This window comes from Ovis aries, chromosome 19, assembly GCF_016772045.2.
Source record: "Ovis aries strain OAR_USU_Benz2616 breed Rambouillet chromosome 19, ARS-UI_Ramb_v3.0, whole genome shotgun sequence".
Classification (NCBI taxonomy): domain Eukaryota; kingdom Metazoa; phylum Chordata; class Mammalia; order Artiodactyla; family Bovidae; genus Ovis; species Ovis aries.
In genome coordinates, this window is record NC_056072.1 from 50,079,627 (window position 1) to 50,098,631 (window position 19,005).

A 19,005-nucleotide genomic window follows, 5' to 3' on the forward strand; every position below is an offset into this window, starting at 1 on the left:
CCATCCTCAACAGGCAGGCCTGGCCTGGCCACAAGAGAGCGTAGCTTGTCCCCAGCCATCCCAGGGGAGAGAAGGAGCGGCCGGAGCAGTCAGACCTGCTTCACTTCCTCTGCTTCTGAGTTACCCTGGGTGGGGCGCTGCCCCTCCCCTCAGCTGACAAAGACTCTGGAGAGACAGGCTCAGGAAACTGCCACAAGGTGAAGAGGGCACCCCTGCTCGGGGAGTCCTGATGCCAGCACCGGGACTCAGGAAGCAGCCTCGAGGAAGGGCTCTACACTGAGTTGAATGAGAGGCACAGTGATGCTGGGAACGGGCAGTCTGGAGGAAGGCAGCACAAAGGGGGCTGCAGGATCTGAGGCGGGGGTGTGATTGGGGGTCTGCCGCAGGCTGCTCTACAGTGGCAGCAGGCAGGATTTTGTCTGAGGGCGGCGACTGTTACCTGTTGAGTGGAGGCACTGAGCCACATGCGTGCCAGGGCTGGGCGGGGTGCACCCCAGAACCACGCCAACAAAGACAGCCGTCCTCAGGGCCCGTTGTTAAGTCATGGAGTCGTTTCCAGGCTTTGTGACACCATGGACTGTAGCCTGCCAAGCCCCTCTGTCCATAGGATTTCCCAGGCAAGACTATGGGAGTGGGTTGCCCTTTACTTCTCCAGGGGATCTTTCCAACCTGTCTCCTGCGTTGATTCTTTACCACTGAGCCCCCTGGGAAGCCCATATATTCAAGGGTGTGATGGTTTAGAGAGGCACGTTAGATGCTAAGACCGAGTCAGACGCTGGGTAGTGGAGAATGTTCCCCTGAGAAGCACGCAGGCAAGAAGGTGGTGTGGTCAGAGCTTGGGGAAGCCATCTCCCCAAATCCAGAGAATGCTGGTGGGCTGGATTGTGCCAGTTGCAGCCATAGGTTTCTGGGGGTAATGTAGGAGTTACCTCAGTTTCAGGAGGTGGGGTGGAGCTTTGGGGAGAGGGGGTCAGGGGCTACCTTGATGGTCTCCTGTGCCCTCAGCCCTTGGGAGTTGTGCCAAGCTCTCTAATACTAATAATCATCCCTCAGGGACCCTGCATTCTGAACAGAGTCCCCAGCTACCACCGTCGTGGTTAGACCCATGCTTGGGTCTGGCTGGTGTGCTCACAGCCCCCAACACCCGGGGCCCTCCTCCCCTTCAGCCCTGCCCGCTTCATCCTAGCCAGCCTAGAGGACCAGTCCAGACGGCAGCCAGCTGTCCCTGCTCCAGCAACCACCGTGCTGGGGGCCCATGAGCTCAAGTTCAGACTGGGCTGTAGACCCAGGCAGCGCGTTCCCCTGGACCAGAGATGTGATGTTTCCTACACCCAAGTCGGGCAGGCAAGCCTAGGCCTGAGCAACTCGAAGGTCTCAGTTACTAGCGTCTGAATCGGCAAACAAGGGAAATCACAAAGGAAAGAACAAGTGTGTCATCACTGATACCCTCGTGCTCCTCCGCGTGGTCACATAGGCATGGGATCGCGTGGTCATAAGACAACAGGGTCCCAAACACACCAGGTCCTGGGCACCGGGTCCCACGCTTGCACATGCCCACTCTCCTGGAGTTTGTGGAGAGGCCCAGATGGTCACTAACTGGAGCCTCATGGTCACTGAGCCAGCGCATACACAAAGGATGACAGCGCAGCCCTGACTTCAGACGCAGGTCCCTAAAGCAGGGGCGACTTATCCACTAAGCAGGGGCACAGGGGCATAATATTTATACAGGCCCACAAAAAATGTTTGAATTTTAATCTTTTTTAATCAGAAGAAAAAATATATTAATATAATGAATTCAGTCTAGATTATATCTGTCCTTATACCAATTTAGTTGTTATATATATATATAACTATATATGACTACAAGGTTGTGAGAGCTTAGTTCCCTTATCTGAACCCCTGCCCCCTGCATTGGAAGGGCAGAGTCTTAGCCACTGGACCACCAGGGAATTCCCTTAAAATGTTTTTTTTAAGAAAGAGGTCAACAAAAGCGAAAGTGCCTAGTGCCCACAGATGTCATAATTCAGCTCTGTGGGGAAAGCACCCAGACTCCAGTATTACAGACAAGCTTGCCCCCTCGCACTGCCTCCACTCGCACCCCATCCCAAATAAACCCACCCAATCCTGACACACAAAGCCCAGCCCCAGTGCTGACAGTGGGAGGGGCCACTTCCGGCCCAGTCCCACCTCCTACCGAGGGCTGTTTTTTCTCTTTTTTGCTAGGAGTGCAGGGGTGGCTCAGCTGTCTGGCCCAGCCCTCTCACCCAGGGCCCGCCCCTCAGCCCGCCCCCAGACTGGGTGGGGTGACCCCCTACAAAAGCTCAGCGTTTCCCGCAGCAGATTTCTTCCTCCAAGAGTGTTGGTGCGCCTGGTGCCAGAGTTAAGGAACAGAATCTTGCTGATGCCTGCACAGGCCCTCACCCTGGGGTCAGGAAGTTTGGAGAATGAGGCCTTTCAGCCCTGAGGTCAGCAGGGACAAGTGGGCAGACTGGAGGGTGTACAGAAGGGCTGGGTTGAACTTTCCTGCTGCACTGAGCGTCCCCTTCAAGGGCTGGCCAGGATTCCTGGCGGAAGAGACAGGGAAGCCCCTGCCTCCATCCGTCCGCCAGCCTGGGAGCTGAGGGCCTGGGTCTCAGCCACGCTTCTCAAGACAGATGTCATGGCTTCTGTGGCCCTTGGGGAAATGGGGGTGGGCGAGCTTAAGCCAAGACCAGACCTGTAAGGGGGACAGAGGCCGGCCCAAGAAGCAAGTGGAGTGCGCCCTCTAGTGGCTGTGTTCCCCTCAATGCCTCTCCTTTGCCCTCTGACCACCCTGAGCCCTGCAGGTCCATACTTGCCTGATGCCAGAGCAGAAGTGGTTTAACAAGGGACTTGTCCTGCCTGCCCTCAGTAGGGGTCAGAGAGTTCAAGGCCTGCTCTCTGCTTTGCCTTCCCTGGCCAGGTTTCCCTACACCTGCCCTGGGCTATGGCAGCCCACTTGCTTCCTGTCTGCACCCTCTTCCTGAACTTGCTCAGCATGACCCAAGGCTCCCGGGACCCTGTGGTACCCAACCAGCCCTTCACCACCATCTGGAACGCCAACACCGAGTGGTGTATGAAGAAACACGGCGTGGATGTAGACATCAGTATCTTTGATGTGGTGACCAACCCAGGGCAGACCTTCCGTGGCCCTAACATGACCATTTTCTACAGCTCCCAGCTGGGTACCTACCCTTACTATACATCTGCTGGGGAGCCTGTGTTTGGTGGCCTGCCCCAGAATGCCAGCCTGAATGTCCACCTGGCCCACACATTCCAGGACATCCTGGCTGCCATGCCTGAGCCTCACTTCTCAGGGCTGGCAGTCATTGACTGGGAGGCATGGCGCCCGCGCTGGGCCTTCAACTGGGACACCAAGGACATTTACCGGCAGCGCTCACAGGCATTGGTACAGAAGCAGCACCCAGACTGGTCAGCTTCTCAGGTGGAGGCCGCAGCTCAGGAGCAGTTCGAGGGGGCTGCAGAGGAGTGGATGGCAGGTACCCTCAAGCTGGGACAAGCACTGCGGCCTCAGGGCCTCTGGGGCTTCTATAATTTCCCTGAGTGCTACAACTATGACTTTAAAAGTCCCAACTATACCGGCCAGTGTCCACCAAACATCCGTGCCCAGAATGACCAGCTCAGGTGGCTGTGGGCCCAGAGCTGTGCCCTCTACCCCAGCATCTACCTGCCCGCAGCACTGGAGGGCACGAAGAAGGCACAGATGTACGTGCAGCACCGTGTGGCTGAGGCATTCCGTGTGGTGGCGGGTGCTGGGGACCCCAAGCTGCCGGTGCTGCCCTACATGCAGCTCTTCTACGACATGACTAACCACTTTCTGTCTCCGGTGAGTCTCCTGTGACCCCGCCCACCCGGGACCTACCTTGCCAGGCCTTAGTCCAGCACCTGAGGCCACACAGCCCTGGGGCACTTTAGCCTCAGGGCACCTTCAGCCATTCCCTTTCACATTCTTTGAGCACCTCCTGTGTGCCAAGTTCTGTGCTAGGCACAGACAACGTTCTTCAGAAAGAAACTGTCCCTGCCTGCACGGCGCTCACAGGCTAGAGGGAGGGCAGGCTTGCCTCTGGCCACCAAGGCTAGAGCAGCCCCCAGTGGGGGTTGTGAATTACTTGTCCCATCCGATAGTGACACAGCAGCCTGCTGTGGGAAGCCAGGGAGGGCCCCCAGCGGAGATCTTCTGTCCTTTTCTCAGGAGGAGCTGGAACACAGCCTGGGGGAGAGTGCAGCCCAGGGTGCAGCGGGAGTGGTGCTCTGGGTGAGCTGGGCGAACACAAGCACCAAGGTGAGCTCGGGCCCAGGAGGGGGGTGAGGGCGGGGGGCGGGGGGCGCTGCCAGGCTGCCAGGGGAGACCCCAGCCCACCTTTCACTCCTGCAGCCTCGGCTGGCCAGGAGGCGAGTGCTTCAGTGTCCTGGGTGGACCCATGCATGGCCACGGTGCCCCTAATGCTCCCCTTCCCACCTAGGAATCATGCCAGGCCATCAAGGAGTATGTGGAGACGACACTGGGACCCTCCATCCTGAATGTGACCAGCGGGGCTCGTCTGTGCAGTCAGGTCCTATGCTCCGGCCATGGCCGTTGTGCCCGGCGCCCCAGTTACCCCAAGGCCCGTCTCATCCTCAGCTCCACCAGTTTTTCCATCAAGCCTACGCCTGGTGGTGGGCCCCTGACCCTACAAGGTGCCCTCTCACTCGGGGATCGGTTGCGGATGGCAGTGGAGTTCGAATGTCGCTGCTACCGTGGGTGGAGGGGGACCCGGTGTGAGCAGTGGGGCCTGTGGTGACTGGCATGGACACACACTGAGTACCTGATGCAAGCTGGGCCTGGCTAGGGCTTTCCCAAGTCCAGGCAGTCACAGGAGTCATGGTCACAGTCAGAAGTCCACTCATCCAGTGTCATGAGCATATACCAGTGCACGCACACCTGCTTACCGACCAAGATAGCCGCATAAGCAGTTAGAGCCCTGGGCATCCACCCGGCAGAGTCAAAAACACTTCCTCTGGAGACACTGAGTCAGTCTTCAAACAGAAGCAGTCACAAGCACTGACAATCGGGACTTCCCTGGCCATCCAGTGGTTAAGACTCTGAGCTTTCACTGCAGGGGGCACAGGAGGAGACTAAGATCACGCATGCTAAGCGGTGCGGTTAAACAAATAACAAATAAATAAACTGACATTCACTGGGCATCTACTCTTTCCAAGTCCTGTGCCAAGCATTTTAAGTAGGCTAACTTAACTGTGCAATCCTAACACGACGCTGTGAGGAAACTGAGGCACACTTTCGCCAAGGTTGCACAGCCAGAAAACAGAGGAGCTGAGATTCAAGCCCGGGCTGCCTGGCCAGAGAGGTACAACCTTTTGGCTTCTACTGATAAGTCGATGGTAACCAGCTCTGCACTGCACTCTGAATCCGTTCAGAGGTAGCAGCCTCGCAAATAAAATAGGATTCTAACTTCAAAAGCTGTTTGTTGAGGCCCTAAAACTTCCAGGCGCTGATATCCAGAGGGTACAGGAAAAGTTCTTTTCTCTCACTCAGATATGATGTGTGTCAGAGGGCGGCTGCTTCCCAGTGTGGGGCCCAAATTTGAAGTAGAAGCTCCACCTGATCGTTTTCACGCCGCGCAGGAGGGATAGCGTGATCCCAGACAAAGCTAAACTACGGGTGAGACCTATCTGAGGCTGGGGCGGGGCGAGGACAGAAGCCCAGCCAACCCGAGATGGAATCAGGCTCACTGGGAGCGAGGCCAGGATAAACCAGGGTGGGAGGAACAGAGCTAGAGGAGACCCAGTCTGCGTCTGGTCGGTGTTATGACTCGCCGGGCCGGGGGCGGGGCCTAGGCGGAAGTACAGGGCGGCCGGGGCGGGGCCTGGCCGCCTGGAAGACCCCGGACTAGGCGGTGTGCCGCGGGTCGGGACAGCTGCAGTTCGTCCGCCCCACCGCTAGGGAGTGAGCGCCGAGGGCCGGAGGGGTCCGAGCCAGAGACAGCGAGATACCGATCCAGGAGAAGCGAGGACGCGGAGCATCCCGGAGCCCGGCAACATGTCAGTACTACCCCGTTCCCATGCGCTGCGTTCGTCTTCACTGTCCCCCGCTCTCCCCGTCCGCTCCGCGTGGACAGTTCTCAAGTGACTAGCCGCCCCGCACGCCCTCCCTGCGTCTGTTGTTCCCTCCCAAAGCATGCCGAGCCACACCTGCCCAGAGTCTAGGTTCCGAAACCCCCACCCCCAGACTCCACGGTTTGTCACCCACTGGGAGGAAGAGGGAAATCGAGGCAGGAGAGACTGCCGCCTCTCTCGGTGGACCCAGGAGCCCCGCCCTACAGTGGGTGGGGTCGGCATATAAGGGGTTAAGTCTGTGGGGGAAGTCTGGGGTCCTAGGCCCAGGGGGCGGATCCTGGGGCTTCCTCCTCCTGGTCCAGGGGTGCAGCTGCTGCGGAGGTGGCTGATGCAGGTGAGAGGCTTATAGCCCTCTGAGTGTGAGGGAAGGGGTGTGAGGGAAGGGGGCTGCCTGTTAACTGACCAGTGTGAAATTGGCCTCAAGCTCACAGGGTCTTCCTGGGAAGGTGGGGATGGGGAGGGAGCCAGCGCATCCTCTCTGAAGCAGGTGAGTAGAAAGGTGGGGCCCAGAGGCCACCTGTCGCTAGAAATCCCCCAGCATAGACCCTCCTGCCAGCAGAACCTGAGGTGGGATGGGCAAGCAATGGAGTTTGGGGACAGGAGGTCTGAGCCCCCAACCTGCTAGCCGTTAGACACCCCTGTGAGTGTAGGAAGGAAGCTGTGGTTCTTATCTAGAGTGGCTAGGAAACAGACCAGTGGGGAACCAGGCCTGCAGGAGCCACGTTGCTGTATGAGCCAGGCCACTTCTGAGGGGCAGTTGGGTCCATATGCAATCGAAGTGTACCGAGCAGGGCCGGTTTGGGGAGGGAGCCATGGACTCTTTCCCCTAGGCAGGGAAAGCAGTCGAGGGAGGGGAAATTTGAGCCTGATGGGTGGGTGAATGGCAACCCAGGATATGTTAAGTGGCCGGCATGGCCCAGATGTCCAAAAAGGCTAGGACTTGGAGTAGGGACTAGAGGGAGGGGAGTTCCTGGGGTACCTGTGTTTTCTCCAAAGGTAACCTGGGGTTAAAGCAGGGGGTTGTGGCATCTAGTTTGCATGTTCTGTCTAATGGCCAGCCAGCTACAATGGTGTAGGGCTGGATCTACTGTCCTGGGGAGGACAGAGTGGTAGCCAGAGCAGGCTGGGGCCAGGCCTCTTGAGTTCTTGGGGCCAGCCCTAGCCTTTAGCCCTTAGCCTCCATCCAGTATAAGGCAGAGCACCCTGGACCCATCCCCTGTGCTCTCCATCTGATTCAGTGCCTCCAAGTATAAGGGATGGTATCCTCCAGGTCACCTAGGCATCAGATGAAATCCAGGATGCATGGCCCTCCCTAGCACTCTGTCATCTACTCCCTGCCCCAACCCCATCCTCCCTTCTGGCACAACCCAGCATGGCTGTTATCCACAGGAGCAGCAACCTTGTGGTGTGAGGAGATCCCACTGCCTGGAGACTGTGGCCTTAATCCCCTGCCTGGCCCTGAGCCATCTGTACCCCAGCAGGAGATGACCCTGGCTCCCAGCCTGACTCAGCTGGGCCTGGATCCTACATGTAGGCGAGAACTGACTCTGAGCCCTGGCTGAGGCACACTGATCCGTAGCCTAGAGCCTGTGCACCAGGTGGGGCCGATCCTGAGTACCCGCCCACCCCAAATGACTCTGGATCCTGCGTGCCAGCCAGAGGTGACCCTGAGATCCAGCCTGGCCAAGCCGACCCTGGATCCTACACACCAGCCAGAGCTGACCCTGAGCCCCAGGCTAGCTGAGCTGACCCTGGTTTCCGCATGCCATCCAGAGATGACCCTCAGTTCTGGCTCAGCTCAGCTGACCCTGGATCCAGCACGCCAGCCAGAGGAGACCCCAGTCCCCAAACTGGTCGAGCTGACTCTGGAGCCTGTGCACTGCCGACCCGAGCTCCTGGATGCCTGTGCCGACCTCATCAACGAGCAGTGGCCCCGCAGCCGTGCCTCCCGCCTCCACTCCTTGGGCCAGTCCTCAGACGCCTTCCCTCTCTGCTTGATGCTGCTAAGCCCTCGACCCACACCAGAGGCAGCCCCCATTGTGGTGGGCCATGCCCGCCTGTCCCGGGTGCTGGACAGGCCCCAGAGCCTCCTAGTGGAGACCGTGGTGGTGGCCCGGGCACTGAGGGGCCGTGGCTTTGGCCGCCGTCTCATGGAGGGCCTCGAAGCCTTTGCTCGGGCCCGGGGCTTCCGCCGGCTACACCTCACCACCCATGACCAGCTGCACTTTTATGCCCATCTGGGCTACCAGCTGGGTGAGCCAGTGCAGGGCCTGGTCTTCACCAGCCGGCGACTGCCTGCCACCCTGCTCAATGCCTTCCCCAGGGCCCCCTTTCCCCGGTCACCCTACAAGGTCACCCCTAGCCTGACTGCCCAAGCTCCCCCAAGAGTCCCCAAGGGGTCATCCTTGCTGCCACCCCCTCCCCTGCCTGAACCCCCAACCACCTTACCCCCGCCTCCAGCAGGGCCCCCTCCACAAAGCCTCCTGGAGACACAATACCAAGACCTGAGAGGGCGCCCCATATTCTGGATGGAGAAAGACATCTGAGGCTATTCCCAGGGCAAGATGCTGTCTTTCTGGGTCAGTTGACTGTCCAGGACAGTAGCAGCTTCAGCCCACTGGCCATCCCTCAGCTTCTAGCCCCTGAGGGCAGCTTCCTGAGGCATGTTTCCTGAGTGCCTGTGGAGATGGCACATGGCTGTGGCTCAGAGCTCTCAGTGTGGCTGAATAAAGGCTTGTTGGGTGTGTCTGTGACAGTGTATTTGTTGACCCCACCCTCATCTCCCAGTCGTTTCTTAGGTCCGCTATCCCTGCAGGAGCCCCCAGTGCACCTTGGCCTCGGGGCCATGGATGGAGGGCAGGCCCTTGCTTCTCTCACTCTGCCTGCCTCAGGCGTCAGGGTGTTTCTTTCTTTCCACCTCCACTCATCACTGTTCGCCGAGCACCTGCTGGGTGACAGGCCCTGGACTGGGCACAGGCAGGGGGGAACTAGACAGATGCGGTCTCAACTTAAGGAATAGGGCAGGCGTAGACTGACAGGGCCTCTGCTGGGACAGCAGGAGCTCAAATGTCCTCACTGCACTTGTGCCAGAAGATGACGTCATAGCAGAGACCTGAGTGCTGAGTAGAAATTAAGTCAGGCAGAGTGGGGGTTGAGTGTTCTTGGGGCAGGAAAGAAAATGGGCAGAGGAAAAAAGGGGACTCGTGAGAGCTGAGGGTGGGAGAGGTGTCAGAGGGCACAGCGGTGCCATGGTAGAGATGGGCAACACGGGAAGGGAGATGCCCAGGCCAGCTTGGGCTGGGGTTGCTCTGAGAGGTCTATGAGACCCCTTAGGAACCTTGCTTTCCTCACCTCCCTCCCTTGTGAGGAGGAGCTGGAGGAGTCTTCCCAGCTTGGTCTGCTGTGGGGAAGGCGCGGGCATGGCCATGGCCTCTTAAGCTCACACCCCTCTCTCCTGCAGGTTTCCATCCCTGGGGCATGACCATGCAGCTAGGCCTGGCCCTGGTGCTAGGGGTGGCCCTGTGCTTGGGGTGTGGCCGAACCTTGCTGCGGGCCCCTGCACGCCCCTTCTCGGTGCTGTGGAACGTGCCTTCAGCACGCTGTAAGAACCGCTTTGGCGTGCCCCTGCCACTCGAGGCCCTGGGCATCTCAGCCAACCGTGGCCAGCATTTCCACGGCCAGAATGTCACCATCTTCTACAAGAACCGGCTCGGCTTCTACCCCTACTTTGGGCCAAGGGGCACAGCTCACAATGGGGGCATCCCACAGGCTGTGCCTCTGGGCCGCCACCTGGCGCAAGCTGCCCATCAGATCCGCCGCAGCCTGTGGCCGGGCTTCGCTGGCCTGGCAGTCCTGGACTGGGAGGAGTGGTGTCCACTCTGGGCCGGGAACTGGGGCCGCCGCCAAGTCTATCGGGCTGCCTCCTGGGCTTGGGCACAATGGGTATTCCCCAACCTGGATCCCCAGGAGCAGCTCCAGAAGGCCCGCACTGGCTTCGAACAGGCAGCCCGTGCACTGATGGAGGACACGCTGTGGCTCGGCCGGGCACTGCAGCCCCAGGGGCTCTGGGGCTTCTATCGCTTCCCAGCCTGTGGCAATGGCTGGCATGGTACGGCTTCAAATTACACGGGCCACTGCCATGCTGCTGCCCTGGCCCACAACACCCAACTGCGTTGGCTCTGGGCTGCCTCCAGCGCCCTCTTCCCCAGCATATACCTCCCACCCAGGCTACCACCTGCTCACCACCAGGCATTTGTCCGATACCGCCTGGAGGAGGCCTTCCGTGTGGCCGTTGCTGGGCACCCACATCCCCTGCCTGTCCTGGCGTATTCCCGCCTCACACACCGGAGCTCTGGGAGGTTCCTGTCCCAGGTGAGTGAAAGCTGAAATCTAGGGGTCTGATGGGGAGGCGTGACATTCTCTGAGTAGAGGGCCTGAGAAGCCCCTCAAAGAGGCTCAGGGCCAAGGGGCCCTCCTCTAGAGGTGGAATCAGATTATGGCAGTGAGCCATGAAAGTTCTTGAAGGTAGAGGTAGGGCCAGAAGGAGCTGGGCATTCCTGACCTGGCTTAACAGCTCTCTACCCCCAGGATGAACTTGTGCAGACCATTGGTGTGAGCGCCGCACTGGGGGCAGCCGGCGTGGTGCTCTGGGGGGACCTGAGCTTCTCCAGTTCTGAGGTGATCATTGCCCCCCTCCAGCCTGCCACACAGCCCATGCTGGGGTCCCAGAGACGGGGAAAGCCCATGGCGGGGCCATGGGACAGGAGCATTGATATGTCCCTCCCTTCTCCTCAGGAGGAGTGCTGGCATCTCCATGACTACCTACTGGGCACCCTGGGCCCCTATGTGATCAACGTGACCAGGGCAGCCATGGCCTGCAGTCACCAGCGGTGCCATGGCCATGGCCGTTGTGCTTGGCAAAACCCAGGACAACTGGAAGTCTTTCTGCATCTGCAGCCAGATGGCAGCCCTGGAGCTTGGGAGTCCTTCAGCTGCCGTTGTTACCAGGGCTGGGCTGGCCCTACCTGCCAGGAGCCCAGGCCTGAGCTTGGGCCTGAAGAAGCAACATAAAGCCAGGAGTCACCTGCCCCTGACCGTCTTGTTCCTGCTGCCATTTTTCCAGTCCTGGAGGGAAGACTCTGTCCCCCTCTTGTTCTATGTAGCTTATTGTCACTTCTCCCATGCACATACCCCACTTCCCACAGCACCCCTGGGGAGTGAAAGAGGCAGAAGAAGCACACCATTTTAAACCCAGAGGCCCTGTGAGATCACCTGATCCTGCTGACATGAAAGCAGCCCCAGGAAGTCAGTATGCCAAAAAGTTAAGGTTGCCAGCCCAGGGCTCTGTTCTACACCTCACTGAGTCTGCGCAGAGGTCACAGGAGACCCGACCAGGGATGGGGGGCCCCCCCAAGGAGATTCTGGCTAACATCTGTTAAGTGCTAAGCTGTTGCCTCTACTCTGCTTTCATCATAAAGTTACTTTTTCTCTCACTGCCTGAGGTTTGGCTGGTCCCGAGTTCTTCCAAACCCACCACCCTTCCCGTGGTGAGCGTCCTGCTGCAAAATGCAGAGAGATGCGGGTCCTGCGTGGTGGACAGCACCGTGCGGGCAGCTTCAGAGTTAATGACTACACGTGCTGGGGGGAGGACGCAGGGCATTGTGGGTGCATAGTTCAGCTAGAGCGTCGTGGCCTTATGGGCTCCCCCGGAGTAGACTACAATTCCCAAGGTGCTCTGCGCCCAGCCTGGCGCCGGTAATCTGCGCACGCAGCACCTTGGGAATAGAAGTTTCGGCCGCATGGATGCGGTCTGAGCCGAGTGGCGAGGGACTCGCCTTCCCGGCCACCCATTTAGCGGGCGGGGCGCTTCGACCCTTCTGGCAGGGCGGGGCGCCTCGCGAAGATGGTGGCGCGCGCAGCGTGTGGCTCCCGTCGTCTGCCTAGGTCTCAACTCAGCGCACCGGCCGGCGACTCGCTGGCCTGGAACTCCCCGCCGCCGGGTCCCTGACCCCCCGCCCAGTCGTGCCCGACTTGCGGCATGCCCCGCGCTCGAAAAGGCAGCGCGCCCCGCAGAGGCGGCCAGCGCCGCGGAGGAGGTAAGTTGGGGTGGGGTGGGTGGCAGGGCACGGGGAAACTGAGGAACGTCAAACTAGGGTCCCTGTGGGTTCCCGTCAGTGACTAACCTTAGAGTTCTCGGGTACAGACTCCTGCCTTGCCCAGTCTGGTGCCGCCACCTGCAAACTCCCCCCGTGACGGGCACGTGCCCCAGAAGTCAGCGGCCACGTGTGCGCCTAACTTGAGCGTGCTGCCCGCGTGCCCGAGCCCTCGCTCCGGCTCGCACCTGGTCCGCACCTGCTGGCCTTGGTTGGTTTCTCATTGCCTCTCTATCCAGTCCGCTGGGATGGACAAACTGGCCAGTCGGAGCTGGAGCCCGTCCGCTCTCCAAACCCTGATCCTTTCCCGAACTGGACTAGGAAATTGGTGGGAGACGTGGCTTATCCTGGAGTACTGAGAGAGAGGGTGATGGGGAAACTGCAAAATTTGGGGCCTTGACTGCCCGGCTCCAGAAGGCGGATGAGCGCCCTGGGGCCCGAGGCAGTCCTGAGAGTCGCTTATCAGGTCGACCAGGAGGTGCAGCATATGTCCTGGTACAGTAAACAAGTTTATGTTTACCCAGCAGAGATGGGGTGCCTTTTAGGCATGGCTGACACCTGGCCACCATTTTAATGGGGCTTGGATGAGGGTGTTACCGAACCACACTTGGATTCACTTGCCTGGGAGCAATAAAGCCAGTCTACTGATGAAACCGCAGAAATGCAGGGCGCAGCGGTGGGGGTGGGTGCGGAGGCGGGGGTGAGGCTCTGAGGAGCTCTGGTTCTTTATGTCTCAGAGCACAGAGAATTCAGCAAGAGGTGAAAGTGATAAATAAAAAGTGACTCTTTAGAATAGCACACTTGAGAGGCCTACAAGTGGGTGGGTGAGAAGGTGCTGCCCCAAGAACTTGGTGGGTATAGTTTTATAATCAAAGGAAGAGTGGGGAGAGCAAAAAGACCACCTTCTTCCTCATTCTTGAGATGTCACGCTTCCATCATCAGTTCCTTCTGCATATGGGATAGGGGGGTTTTCTTGCCCCTACAAGGTCAAATCAGGACTGTCATGGCGCAGTGGGAATGAGCAAAAAGGCAGTAACCATATACTGAAATATGATAAGTCATTTCAGGTTTTAGCATAATGTAACTCTTTCCTTAAATCTTTTCTTTTAGTGCACTCAGGGGAGTATGTCCTAGGAATTATTGGGCTGGATGTAGGTCTCCTTCTACCATTAAAACAATGGTTGTTTGGGGGCATACCTCCTGCTTCTGTTTCATGATTTTATGATTAGGCAAACCTGCTTTCTTTCTGTTTTTTAAAGGTGCTTTCTTGAATGATGATTCACTTACAGCAGTCTCCCATAGTTTTTTCTTACACTCTCTTAGTGGGATTAACTGTTTAATCACCTGCTTTGTCTTTTTCAGTTCAGTTCAGTTGCTCAGTCGTGTCCTACTCTTTGCGACCCCATGAATTGCAGCACGCCAGGCCTCCCTGTCCATCACCAACTCCCGGAGTTCACCCAAACTCATGTCCATTGAGTCAGTGATGCCATCCAGCCATCTCATCCTCTGTCGTCCCTTTCTCCTCCTACTCCCAATCCCTCCCAGCATCAGAGTCTTTTCCAGTGAGTCAGCTCTTCTCATGAGGTGGCCAAAGTATTGGAGTTTCAGCTTTAGCATCAGTCCTTCCAAAGAACACCCAGGACTGATCTCCTTTAGGATGGACTGGTTGGATCTCCTTGCAGTCCAAGGGACTCTCAAGAGTCTTCTCCAACACCACAGTTCAAAAGCATCAATTCTTCGGAGCTTAGCTTTCTTCACAGTCCAGCTTTCACATCCATACATGACCACTGGAAAAACCATAGCCTTGACTAGACGGACCTTTGTTGGCTCTGCCCCTATCATTCCCTGCCTCCAGGTATTTATTTATCCTTTATGCTTAAAGGGGGTTAAGGGCCAACAAACTTATCATTAACTGCTTTCTGCTGAGATAGGATGTAGGCCTCCCTGGGGAAAAAGTGTAAGACCTGAGTCTTCCTTCTCTTTTCGGAGAACTGTAATGTTCACTCTGGTTGTGTGTGTGTTAGTCACTCAGTCATTTCTGACTCGTTGCGAACCCACGGACTGTAGCCTGCCGGGCTCCTCTGTCCATGGAATTCTCCAGAATACTGGAGCGGGTTGCCATTTCCTACTCCAGGGGATCTTCCTGAGCCAGTGATTGAACCAAGGTCTCCCACATTGCAGGCAGACTCTTTACTGACTGAGTACTATTTTGTTAGCCCTTGTGGGTGTTAAACATCAGAGAATGAGTTTATAGAAGATACAAATGAAAAGAAAGCAATAGATATTAGAAGAGTTATTAAAAGAGATTGTAGCCACAGTTTTGGAGACCCAAACCATATTTTCCAAACAGTTTCCATATCTGGAGAGGGTTACTTGAAGCCTCACTTGTTTGCTTTTGGCTAGGCCCGGAACCTTACTATTTTATACTTCAGGTTTTATACTTCAGAGTCTTTTAATTATAGATTTAGTCTTGTTATTTTAAACACATTTTTTGTTCACATCATTTAGTGATAAGGGTGGCTTCCTTGTCCTTCGAGAAACAGTTCAGTTCAGTCGCTCAGTCGAGTCCGACTCTTTGCAACCCCATGAATTGCAGCACACCAGGCCTCTCTGTCCATCACCAACTCCTGGAGTTCACTCAGACTCACGTCTATCGAGTCACTGATGCCATCGAGCCATCTCATCCTCTGTGGTCCCCTTCTCCTCCTGCCCCCAATCCCTCCCAGCATCACAGTCTTTTCCAATGAGTCAACTCTTCTCATGAGGTGGCCAAAGTACTGGAGTTGCAGCTTTAGCATCAGTCCTTCCAAAGAACACCCAGGACTGATCTCCTTCAGAATGGACTGGTTGGATCTCCTTGCAGTCCAAGAGACTCTCAAGAGTCTTCTCCAACACCACAGTTCAAAAGCGTCAATTCTTCGGCACTCAGCTTTCTTCACAGTCCAACTTTCCCATCCATACGTGACCACTGGAAAAACCATAGCCTTGACTAGATGGACCTTTGTTGGCAAAGTAACGTCTCTTCTTTTTAATATGCTATCTAGGTTGGTCATAACTTTTTTCTTCCAAGGAGTAAGCGTCTTTTAATTTCATGACTGCAGTCACCATCTGCAGTGATTTTGGAGCCCCCAAAAATAAAGTCTGACACTGTTTCCCGTCTATTTCCCATGAAGTGATGGGACCAGATGCCATGATCTTTGTTTTCTGAATGTTGAGCTTTCAGCCAACTTACTCACTCTCCTCTTTCACTTTCATCAAGAGGCTTTTAAGTTCCTCTTCACTTTCTGCCATAAGGGTCGTGTCATCTGCATATCTGAGGTGATTGATATTTCTCCTGGCAATCTTGATTCCAGCTTGTGCTTCTTCCAGCCCAGCATTTCTCATGATGTACTCTGCTTATAAGTTAAATAAGCAGGGTGACAGAATGGCCCCTAATTTAGTTAATAAGTCCCATCTATTAAAGGGAGAGGACAATCAGGTACAAACAGAAAGGAATGTAGAAATGACTGGCCACTGATGTTGCACAAAAGGGGTTGCAGGAAAGTGTACCCGTGTCTCTTTCCTGACACTCCCACTACATATTTCTTATGATTGTTAAGGCTTTCAGTCTTTAGGTTAAAACTGAGAGGGTTGCCCTGGTGCTTACGAGAGATTTTATCAAGTGGCTCACCACATCAATGACCACCTGAAGCTTGAGGCTCACCACTAGTTATGTAGGTGGTATCTCTATCTATAGCCACTTTGGATCTTGGGCTCCCTCAGCCTTTTAATTATAAAACCATCAAAAGCTTATGGGTCTCTGTCCCTTTCTGGCATCTGGGGCTTTCCCTCTGCCAAAGCTCTGATTGTTCTCAAAGTGGATTGAGCACCTTCTTTCCTGCAGTGCCCACTTTGTCCCCCTAGGGTACACTGGTTTTGTCTGGGCGCCCATGAGCCTTACGGTTCACCACCACCAGTTTGACCTGGAAAGGCCAGCCTCGCCTTCAGTAGTTTTTCAATGGCCGAAGCCACTGCCAGCGTTTGGGCCTTTTGGATATTTCTTTGCGTGCCTTTGGTCTCTCAGTTTATATTCCTATGATTGAAAACTGAATAGACCAGCTGGAGCAAGTCACTCCCAGGGGTCTGGGGACTGGGAGTTGGTTTTGAATCCTGTGCTGATGCCTAGAGTGGACTGGGCTATGAGATGCATAGCCTGAAGGGCCTGTGCCTGGAGGAGGGAGCGAGCCATATTCATATACTTCTGATTTATTTATCTGGCTCTGCCTGGTCTTAGTTGCGACACCTGGAATCTTCAGTTGCAGCATGCAAACTCTTTTTCTTTTTCTTTTTCTTTTTTTTTTAGCATGCAAACTCTTAATTGTGGCATTTGGGATCTAGTTCCCCGACCAGGGATTGAATTCACATTCCCTTCATTGGAAGTGCAGAGTCCTAACTGCTTGGACACCAAGGGAGTCTCTGTCTGTAGACTTTTTCACAATGGCCCTTCTGACTGGTGTGAGGTGGTACCTTGTCGTAGTTGTCATTTACATCTGTCTAAAAATTAGTGATGTTGAGCACCTTTTCACGTGCTTTTTAGTCATTAGTGTGTCTTCTTTAGAGAAATGTCTATTTAAATATTCTGATTTTTTTTTTAAACATAGAACTGTATGAGCTGTGTGTATATTTTAGAGATTAATCCCTTCTTGGTTGTTTGTTTGCAAATATTTCCTCCTATTCTGTGGGTTGTCTTTTTGTTTATGGTTTCTTTTCTGTGCAGAAGCTTTTAAGTTTATTTAGGTCCCATTTCTTAATTTTTTAAATTTTCATTACTCTAGGAGATGGATCAAAGAACATACTGCTGTGATTTACGTTAAGGAGTGTTTGCCCTATGTTTTCCTCTAGGAGTTTTATAGGGTCTGGCCTTACATTTAGGTCTTTAATCCATTTTGAGTTTATTTTTATGTATGGTGTTAGTGAGTGAAAGTCGTGTCTGACTCTGTGACCCCATGGATATACAGTCCGTGGAATTCTCCAGGCCAGAATACTGGAGTGGGTAACCATTCCCTTCTCCAAGGGATCTTCCCAACCCAGGGATCAAACCCAGGTCTCCCTCATTGCAGGCAGAGTCTTTACCATTTGAGCCACCAGGGAAGCCTCTATGGTATTAGAGGATGTTCTCATTTCATTCTTCTCACTGTAACTGTCCAGCTTTCCCAGCACACCACTTACTGAAGAGACTGCCTTTTCTCCATTGTATAATCGTGCTTCCTTTGTCATATATTACTTGACCGTAGGTGCATGGGTTTATTTCTGGGTCCACTGATCTCTATTTCTGGTTTTGTGCCAGTACCCCACTGTTTTGATTACTATAGCTGTGTAGTTGGGTCTGAAGTCAGGGTGCCTGATTCCTCCAGCTCTGTTTTTCTTCTCGGGATTGCTTGGCTATTGAGGGCTTTCTGTGTTTCTATACAAATCTAAACATTTGTTGTTGTTGTTGTTCTAGTTTTGTAAGAAATGCCATTGGTAATTTGATAGGGGTTGCACTGAATCTGTAGATGGCGCTGGGTAGTAGAGTCATGTTTTGACAGTATTGACTCTTCCAGGCCAAGAGCATGGTGTATCTTTCCATCTGTTAGTGTCATCCACAATTCTTTCATCACTATTTTCAGCGTATAATTCTTTTATCTCCTTAGGTAGGCTTATTCCTAGGTGTTTTACTCTTTTTGATGTGATGGTAAATGGGGATTATTTCCTTGATTGCTTTCTTTAAAAAAATTGCTGTTTGGGTTCACCAGGTCTTAGTTACGGCACATGAGGTCTTTGATCTCCATTGTGGCGAGCAGAATCTTTTCATTGCAGCATGTGGAATCTAGTTCCCTGAACAGGGATGGAACCCAGGCCCCTGCACTGGCAGTGTAGAGTCCTAGCCATTGAAGGCAGGGAAGTTCCCTGTTTTCCTTGATTTCTCTTTCTGATTTCTTGTTGTTAGTGTATAGGAATTCAAGTGATTTCTACATTAACTTTGCATCCGGCAAATTTGCCACATTCATTGGTGAACGCTAGTAGTCTTCTGATAGCATCTTTAGAATTTTCTGTGTACAATATCACGTCATCTGCAGACAGTGACAGTTTTTCTTCCTTTCCAATTTAGATTCCTTTTCTTTCTTTCTTTTCTCTGACTGTCATACTTAGGACTTTCAAAACTATGTTGAGTAAAAGTGGCAAGGGTAGACATCCTTGTCTTCTTTCTAATCTTAGAGGAAATGTTTTCCAGCTTTTCACCATTGAGAATGATGCTAGCTATGGGTTTGTCATGTATGGCCTCTATTATGTTGAAGTAAGTTCCCTCTGTGCCTACTTTCTGGAGAGTTTTTATCATAAATGGATATTGAATTTTGTCAAAAGCTTTTCCTTTATCAATTGAGATGATTATATGGTTTTTATTCTTCAGTTTGTTAATGTGGTGTATCACCCTGATTGATTTGGATATATTGAAGAATCTTTGCATCCCTAGAATAAATCCCACTTGATTCTGGTGTGAGCCTTTTAATGTATTGTTGGTTTCAGTCTGCTAGTATTTTGTTGAGGATTTTTGCATCTACGTTCATCAGTGGTATTGACCTGTATTTGTATGTGTCTGTTTTGGTATTAGGGTGATGGTGGCCTTGTAGAATTGAGTTTGGGAGTGTTCCTTCATCTGGAATTTGGGGGGATATTTTCA

The 19,005-nt window shown here is 54.2% G+C and overlaps 4 protein-coding genes across 7 annotated transcripts in view; all 4 read left to right on the forward strand.

The window, feature by feature from the left end:
- Positions 1-391: 391 nt before the first annotated feature.
- On the forward strand, positions 392-5,221 carry HYAL1 (hyaluronidase 1). The gene is made up of 4 exons (XM_004018441.6): positions 392-2,465; positions 2,942-3,865; positions 4,232-4,321; positions 4,503-5,221. The coding sequence occupies exons 1-4, from the start codon at positions 2,445-2,447 to the stop codon at positions 4,818-4,820; spliced, it is 1,353 nt and encodes a 450-aa protein (XP_004018490.1). The 5' UTR covers positions 392-2,444; the 3' UTR covers positions 4,821-5,221.
- Positions 5,222-6,020: 799 nt separating this feature from the next.
- NAA80 (N-alpha-acetyltransferase 80, NatH catalytic subunit) lies at positions 6,021-8,901 on the forward strand. Its single transcript, XM_015102408.3, has 2 exons — positions 6,021-6,078; positions 7,543-8,901. The coding sequence occupies exon 2, from the start codon at positions 7,785-7,787 to the stop codon at positions 8,697-8,699; it is 915 nt and encodes a 304-aa protein (XP_014957894.2). The 5' UTR covers positions 6,021-6,078; positions 7,543-7,784; the 3' UTR covers positions 8,700-8,901.
- HYAL3 (hyaluronidase 3) lies at positions 6,021-11,645 on the forward strand. 3 transcript variants are annotated; one of them, XM_042236178.1, is made up of 4 exons: positions 6,021-6,487; positions 9,614-10,524; positions 10,741-10,830; positions 10,948-11,645. In XM_042236178.1, exons 2-4 carry the CDS (start codon positions 9,631-9,633, stop codon positions 11,221-11,223), a joined length of 1,260 nt encoding a protein of 419 aa, XP_042092112.1. In that variant the 5' UTR covers positions 6,021-6,487; positions 9,614-9,630; the 3' UTR covers positions 11,224-11,645. The 3 variants fall into 3 exon arrangements, with proteins under 3 accessions (XP_042092112.1, XP_004018491.1, XP_011955418.1); XM_004018442.5 differs by having other exon boundaries at positions 6,021-6,078; XM_012100028.4 differs by having other exon boundaries at positions 6,021-6,078; positions 10,380-10,524.
- A 385-nt stretch (positions 11,646-12,030) lies between these two features.
- Positions 12,031-19,005, forward strand: part of IFRD2 (interferon related developmental regulator 2) — a 29,231-nt gene continuing 22,256 nt past the window's right edge. For both annotated transcript variants that reach the window (XM_027957597.3, XM_027957598.3), the window contains exon 1: positions 12,031-12,248. In XM_027957597.3, the coding sequence (XP_027813398.1) occupies positions 12,191-12,248 (58 nt within the window). In that variant the 5' untranslated portion in view covers positions 12,031-12,190. The remainder of the gene's footprint in view (positions 12,249-19,005) is intronic.

Bases quoted from the DNA above. Each gene is read 5' to 3' on its own strand.
- HYAL3 (XM_042236178.1), top strand. From the start codon at position 9,631: ATGACCATGCAGCTAGGCCTGGCCCTGGTGCTAGGGGTGGCCCTGTGC. The intron at 10,525-10,740 runs GTGAGTGAAAGC...CTCTACCCCCAG, and splicing joins CTGGGAGGTTCCTGTCCCAG to GATGAACTTGTGCAGACCAT. The intron at 10,831-10,947 runs GTGATCATTGCC...CCTTCTCCTCAG, and splicing joins TGAGCTTCTCCAGTTCTGAG to GAGGAGTGCTGGCATCTCCA.
- NAA80 (XM_015102408.3), top strand. From the start codon at position 7,785: ATGACTCTGGATCCTGCGTGCCAGCCAGAGGTGACCCTGAGATCCAGC.
- HYAL1 (XM_004018441.6), top strand. From the start codon at position 2,445: ATGAGGCCTTTCAGCCCTGAG. The intron at 2,466-2,941 runs GTCAGCAGGGAC...TTCCCTGGCCAG, and splicing joins TGAGGCCTTTCAGCCCTGAG to GTTTCCCTACACCTGCCCTG. The intron at 4,322-4,502 runs GTGAGCTCGGGC...CTTCCCACCTAG, and splicing joins GGGCGAACACAAGCACCAAG to GAATCATGCCAGGCCATCAA.